Source organism: Thalassophryne amazonica, chromosome 7, assembly GCF_902500255.1.
Source record: "Thalassophryne amazonica chromosome 7, fThaAma1.1, whole genome shotgun sequence".
NCBI lineage: Eukaryota > Metazoa > Chordata > Actinopteri > Batrachoidiformes > Batrachoididae > Thalassophryne > Thalassophryne amazonica.
This window is the reverse complement of record NC_047109.1, coordinates 102,484,211-102,491,545: the sequence shown is the minus strand read 5'-3', so window position 1 is coordinate 102,491,545 and position 7,335 is coordinate 102,484,211. Positions and strand designations below refer to the sequence as shown.

General features: G+C 40.7%; 1 protein-coding gene across 1 annotated transcript; it reads left to right on the top strand.

Moving 5' to 3' along the window:
* Positions 1 to 273: 273 nt before the first annotated feature.
* Positions 274 to 5,526, top strand: irx4a (iroquois homeobox 4a). The gene is made up of 5 exons (XM_034173576.1): positions 274 to 378; positions 1,145 to 1,396; positions 2,421 to 2,527; positions 3,657 to 3,967; positions 4,830 to 5,526. The coding sequence occupies exons 1-5, from the start codon at positions 334 to 336 to the stop codon at positions 5,516 to 5,518; spliced, it is 1,404 nt and encodes a 467-aa protein (XP_034029467.1). The 5' UTR covers positions 274 to 333; the 3' UTR covers positions 5,519 to 5,526.
* The last annotated feature ends 1,809 nt before the right edge of the window (positions 5,527 to 7,335 follow it).

Below are 7,335 nucleotides of genomic sequence, written 5' to 3'. Positions count from 1 at the left end.
TTTTTTATAAGGCAAAAATATGTATCTGACAACAAAGTGATTACTTTCGAGGGAAAAGGCAGATTGTTTCCATGTTAGACACTTTTGAAAAAGCAAAAAGGAGAAGGGGAGAGAGAGAGCGCGCAAAGATTTTTTTTCTTCTTCTTTGAAAGGCGTTTGAGTTGGAGGGGGGGATTTTACACAAATTAAACATGCTACTCTGCTTCGCCCTATAAGCATCATAGGAGACTGTGCTTACCAATCAATTGGTACAGTCAAACAGAGCCGCGGCGACCGTGAGAGTGGAGACCTTCAGTCTCGCTTTATTTCTGGATATTGGGGGACCTCTCTACCATGTCATATCCACAATTCGGATACCCCTACTCGTCTGCTCCACAAGTAAGTTATTACGACCTGCTTTTTCTGAGTGACTGCTTTTTCATATTGCAACGATTGATTTATCTGATCGATCCCAGCTTGGTCGTTTTATGCACTTTACCGGTGAGGCTTCCGCAGCTCTTTCGGGATATCGGAGCGGTTTCGCGTTACAGACAGCGGATACCTGTGCTGGGTTGATAGAAGAAAAAAAAAGGTACGAAGAGGGTAACCAGAAACCAGTGAGACCTCCGACCTCACTGATTTCTGTGCGATAATAGCGGCACTGTAATGTCAGCCCCATGTTTATCTGCGCTGGCGCGCACATGCCAACTTGTTCGACATGCGGCGTGTTTGCGCCATAACCCAGCTGCTGTTTGGGTTTGGCTGTGAGCCATGAAAATCATTTGGGCATTACCTGGAGTGTTACAGGGCGATGTTGAAGAAAACAGGTTGCATTCATTTTTTTCTGTGCGTGTTTGGCACGTTTTACCTCGAACGACCTCACAATTTATTTTTTATTTTTTTTTTTTTTTTGTCAATCAAAATTGATAAATTCGTGAATTACAGGATGTTCCTCCACGAACTTACTCGAATTGTGTCTGTTTTACATATATTTTAAGATCTTTGTGTGCGTCAAACTGCTTTGGACACAGCTATGATTTTCTCCAAACTGAATAAAAATAAGCTTAAAAACGAAGGCTTTTGAAATGAAACTTTCTTTTTTATTTATTTCAATGCGTCATCAAATAAAGCACTAACTTTTTAAGGCTCTTCTCTTTCCACCCAGTTCCTGATGACAACCAACTCTCTGACCACTTGCTGCGAGTCCACTAGCAGATCCATAGCCGACTCCGGAGTAGCGGCGTCTGGGCAGACCCCGGTCTACTGCCCCGTGTACGAAAGCCGGCTGCTGGCTACGGCGAGACACGAACTCAGCTCAGCCGCCGCGCTGGGCGTGTACGGGAACCCCTACACCAGCAGTCAGGGCTATGGGAATTACGTTACGTATGGCACAGACGCGTCGGCTTTCTACTCGCTGGTAAGCCATTCATCTGATGCGTCCTGGCATTGATTAATGGAGCCGCAGGGTGCGCACACTTCAGGCGCACCTTTACGCACCAGCCTCTGACATCCCCAACTTGAATTATTGTCATGGACATTCTTCTAATTCGTGCTTTTTCTCAACGAGTGCTTCTTGAGACAGACAAGTAGAAAAAGTTTAATATAATTAAGTTTAGTATAATTTGCCTTGGAGAACAGGGCAGTAAAAAATATCACTTCAAAATGCAAACATTTCTATTCTTTTATAATGCCTATATATATTCTCTCCGTGTTACAGTTTATTTATTACTAAAATAAAATGAGTGCACACGCTATTGGACAAATTGTTGTTAAAGCTCATTAAAATTTGCATTCTAACTTATTAAATCACTTCCCATTCTGTTTTCGCCCTAAAGCTTCTCAAAAATTAGGATTTTCTGTTATTTCCCAGAGAATTTAATGTTTGATAGAAAACTTTTGTGTAAATATTGTTGCCATTTCACAGTAACCACTCAAAATATGATGAAAAATCAGTCAAATGAACAAATAACTTTAAATTCACTAAAAAAAATTCCTCTTTGGATGAACTCAATTCAGTTTTGTACTCATTTTCCATCCAATAAATACATGTGGCCCCAAGTCAAACTTAGCACTCAAAGCTATATAATTTAATTTTATTGTGTAGGGGCTACATATTTTTCTGAATGGAAATACTGCCAAAAATTGAATTGAGTTCATCCAATGAGTTATTTTTCTGAAAGTGCCCAAAGTAACAGCACTGAGAAAAAAATGTTGGATTTGTCTGATTTAAATATGAATGAAATCAGAATGTGTCTAAATAACATTTTTTTTATGTTTTGTCAGAAACAAGAAAATCATGTTATTTGGGCACATTCTGTTCACATGAAACCAATTTAAGTCAGGCTTCCTTTTTTACCCAGCGATCTTTGTGATATCACCATGTGAGTGAGGTCAAATTATATTCCATTTCTATAAACATCTATTTTCATGTGTGCTTTCAGGGTACATTTGACACGAAGGATGCCACAGCTTCTGCCCATGCAGGAATAACCCAGGCTACAGCCTACTACCCTTATGATCCCACGCTGGGACAGTATCAGTACGACAGGTGGGTTGTTTCTGTGTTTATCAATGTAAATGTCCTAATCGTAAATCATTTCTTATATTATCACAATGTGGTGCAGGACAGAAGAGGATTGTTGAGTTTTAATAGAAGAACTTATTCATGAAGGCAGGATCGAGGCCAATCTCATCCAGTCGAACAACACTGGGTGATCGCCTTCATCTCATGACACATTTATGCCTTGATGGAGGTGATGGCCTCCTTTTGCCATTGTGAAAGTCTCCATGATTGTCACATGATGGTTAAATTTACAAGGGACAAACAGTCAGTATAAATGATTATGACTGTTTGATCTGTACGTTAAGTAAACAGCAGAGGCCACAATTCCCTGGAGAGGCATCTTAAACGGCACACAAGGTGTCATATTGCTTTTCTTTATGGCAAGTACAAAAAGAAGTACATGGTTCCGAATGAGGCCAATGGGCTTGAAGTAAATGTAATACTAAGAGTAGACAGAAGAATAATCAGTGGCACTGAGACAAAGCAACAGGCCTGTGGCTTTAACAGTTTAGTCTGAGTTCACCCTTTTACCTGAGGACCCATCATTACACTCAATAAAGCAATTGTACACTCTGCTTCATCTGTCAGAGAACAAGGTCGGGTGAGAAAAGGTGTGTCGCAGTATTTAAAAAAAATATTTTGCAGTTTTGGACTTGCCATAAACTATATAAAGCAATAAAATCATCCACTAAGACCACATTTACTGTTTACTGCTAACTGAAAATCAACAATGTGGATTTTAAATGTAGGTCTATGATGCTTGCAGGAGATACCTAAGAAAGGGCCTGAATATTCAGGTATTGGTAGTTTTCAGTGATAAAATGAAGCATCTATATATAATGGTGTAGTGGAGTTTTAGGAAAGTGGTTTGGACTTTGAATTTTTGGTTTTTAGTGGATAACAGATATAAAGTGTTGCACTGTTTGTTATGTTAATTTTTTTGTTCACTTAACAAGGTAGAGGTATGTGCTGGATGTCCACCAAACTGATACAGGGTTCTTATATAGAGTTGATGATATGAAGATATTGGTGAACGTGAATTAAAGGACACGGTGTCCAGCCATTCTAACATGTTTCAATCCATCTGATTATTAATAATCAGTGTCTCCCACAGATACGGTTCCATGGATGGTGGGACAAGGCGGAAGAATGCCACACGAGAGACAACCAGCACGCTGAAGGCCTGGCTGCAGGAACACAGGAAGAACCCGTACCCAACTAAAGGCGAGAAGATCATGCTGGCCATCATCACCAAGATGACCCTGACACAAGTCTCAACCTGGTTTGCAAATGCCAGGAGGAGGCTCAAGAAGGAAAACAAGATGACATGGCCACCCCGAAACAAAGGGTCAGAGGAGAAGAGATATGATGAGGATGAGGATGGATCTCAGGAGGAGCAGATAAAAAGCGAGAACAACGAAGATGGTTAGTGTCATATATGATCTGTAGCTCTCAGAACAAAAATCTTAATTCTTTGACAACAAGTTAGAGGTGGTTTTTATGCTCAAAGATGTGAGTGATTTCTCTTAAAGGACACTTTGGCTTAATGGATCAAATTTGGGGATGCAACTGTTCCATGTCCAGTCAAACATTCAAAATAAGACCATTGACTGAATTTTTTAAACCATTATTCTGCAACAGTAATAGCTGATTTTCTTTATGCACAAGTTGATGACAAACTAGTCATTTTCAAATAAGTGGTGCGTAACTCCATGTGCCTAATTATTGGTTGTTATAGTTGTCTTAATTCATTGAGCATGTTATTTTCTTTTTTTAAGTGTAGAATCAAACATTTCCTAATGTAAATTTGTTTATCATATTAATCTCTGGTTTTAAATGTATGCATCTGAAAGGGCCTCATTCGCTTTTACACACAACAGAGGGTCAAACTGCTGAAACTCAAAGCTCAGGCAGATCTTTTTTCCATCTTCTTCGGATGATATCTAGGCCTGCACTCAATGTGGAGTTAGTATATTGCACATCATGCATTTGTCTTTAATGTAATTGTTTTTTTAAAAAAAAAAGATAAATTGGTTGATTTTCCATTATAGCCTTTAGTTTTTTGAAAAGAAAAAAACTGGCGCCTTAATATGCGCTTTTACGCATTTTGCATGTTCTCCTGACCAAATGTATTATATTTTTTACATGACAAAATGGAAAATAATCATAACATGTTGTTCATTATTATCTTAACGATCACCCAGGAAGAAAAAGGAAAAAAAAACTACCGCATCAGATTTCTTTGGCTCACGTGCCTCTTTTCTTTCTTTTTTTTTTTCCTCCTTAGAAACCAGAAGTCGCGCAGATAAGGAGCTCCAGTTAAGCGATTTGGACGATTTCGACACCTTGGAGTCTGAGAGCTCCGAGTGCGAGCTGAAGCACAGATATCACATGAACACGCACATGTCCACGACCGCCGACTGTCCCGGCCGCGATCACCTCATCAAAGACGCGTCTCTGAAAATTTCCATCCCCGTTTCTCTGGGAGGAGAGCAGGACTTGAGCAAAAGTTGCCTCAAATCGAATCCGGAGGACTTCCAGTCGGACAGCAGACAGCAGGCTAAAGCGTGTTATAATCAGCAAATGCTCGACGGGAAACCCCGGATTTGGTCTTTGGCGCAAACTGCGACGTCTCTGAACCAGACTGAGTACCCGTCCTGTATGCTGAGGTGCCAGCAGCCGCCGCCGCCCTCCTCCCTCACCCCGTCACCCGCCGCTACCTCACCCGTTACCGGGCTGGACACCAGGCAGGACTCACCGGTCACCACCCTGAGAAACTGGGTGGACGGAGTTTTCCACGACCCTTTGTTCAGGCACAGCACTTTGAGCCAGGCTCTGACCAACACCACCGTCTCTTGGACCACGAACACCAAAGGCGCCCTGCTGGAGAGCGAGAGGAGCGCGGCGGCCCTGCAGCAGCATCAAGACAAAGACACGAGTTTCCCAAAAACTATCAATAAACTTTTCTGTTCCTAACAAAACCAAATGTCCCGTTTATTGCAAAAACGACAGACTTCTGTGACTGACTCACAGTCTGATGGCGTTCAGTTTGGATGAAGGCCTTCATGTCTCCCTCCTTATGTTTCTTTTTTTTTGCCCCCCCCTCCAGGAATGATATACTGTATGCTGTTTTTGGCGATTCACAGATGAAATATCCGGATTTGTTTTGCTTTTACGCACGCACAAAATTTATTATTATTATAATATATAACTAAAAGTTTACATCTTTGGATAAAATAAGGTTTACATATTTTGTTTTCTTCTTTTTTGGAGCTTTTTTTGGTAAACGCATGCAAATGTAATTAAATATTATTTAGGTTTAAGCAAAGGAGTATCACTATAAAAAGTAAAAAAAAAAAAGTCTCACAAATGCACAAGAACTGAATGAGAGCGTTTGAACTTTGTTCACTGGGAAATAAAACAAAGGTGGCTTTCTGAAGTTGTCATGTTGCTGTCCATGGTGCTGAAACTCAGAGCTGATTTATTTTGTGGCCAAAAGATTGTCTCCCCCTCCCCCCCTTCCCCCAAGCCACCAAATGCACATATGGCTGAGGTAAAAAAGACATTTTTAAATACAGTTAATTTCATTCTTAAGCCACGAGAGCAGGTCCAGCCTGCTTTACTTTTCAGAAAATATTTAGTGGCAATGACAAAATGAAACCGATCAACTCTCCAGATGGAACAAAATCAGTATCTCAGATCTGCCTCATTAATTCCCTTTTAAAGTGGCTGTAATTGGGATGTCCACAGTCATATTTCATGTCAGTCTATTGATTTCTGCTCTCTGATAATTTTATCAAGGCATCTCCGGCATCCTCTATGATGCAGCTGTCACAAGGGTAACTCATTTGCCAAATGCTCATTAAGTGTCTGCAAAATATATATTTATAGGTATGATTTGCATTTTATTTTGACCTCAGTTTTCAAGAGACGGGCTCTCAGAAACTGGGGCTGGATACTGAGTCATCTTTGGTGAGGTGGTGCACGTTGTGGAAAAGTGAAAAGGGCAAAGGAACTTGAATTAGTTGTTATAGATAAAAGGGCAAAAAGAAAGGAGTCAAGGGTACTTGACAGTAATGGCAAAAGTGGAGCTCTCGGGGGACTTTGTCTGTCCTGTGAGAGGGGTGAACAGAGGCAGGGAGGTTCCAGTGATGAATTTTAATGGGAAAAGCAAAAACGATTGAGATCTCCCCCCAGAAGAAAGTGTGATTGTTGACAAAAGGGATTTTCTTCAATATATCCAAGTCAGGAGGATGTATGTATTTGCTTTCTCAAGTCCAAAACCTTTGCCTGCAGCGGTCAGAGAGCAAAGTTGACATGAACACAAAGAAATGTTGAGGAGATGCAGAAAATCCCCTATTTTGTTTTTTGTCCAAACCCACAGATCTGTGCATACATGCACATGCAAAACTGTGTGCATGGCACTTTTAAAACTTAGGTCATAATTAAAGTCCCCACTGATACGGCATCACCATTAATTAATTTAGCATGAAGTGAGAATTTATTAAGCATCACAACCAAGAGGCTTTTTATTTGAGAGAGGCAGAGAGACATGCAAAAAGACAGGAGAGTGAGAGAGAGAGAGAGCGCAAGAGAGAGAGAGCTACAACTAAATCATTCAGCCGTGGCAAATACGAACACACAGTGAGCGAGATGGTAAATTAACAGGAGCTTTTTACATAGAGACCAAATAAAACTGTAATCAGCCACGCGTTACTTTTCATTAAGCGGCTTTGACAGCAGCATATTCAGTCGACACAGGAGCAGAGTCCCGGCTCAAATCAACTGCTCTC

Coding starts and splice junctions, on each gene's coding strand:
- irx4a (XM_034173576.1), top strand. CDS start 334: ATGTCATATCCACAATTCGGATACCCCTACTCGTCTGCTCCACAA. Junction 2,528..3,656: donor GGACAGTATCAGTACGACAG/GTGGGTTGTTTC, acceptor TGTCTCCCACAG/ATACGGTTCCATGGATGGTG. Junction 3,968..4,829: donor AAGCGAGAACAACGAAGATG/GTTAGTGTCATA, acceptor TTTCCTCCTTAG/AAACCAGAAGTCGCGCAGAT.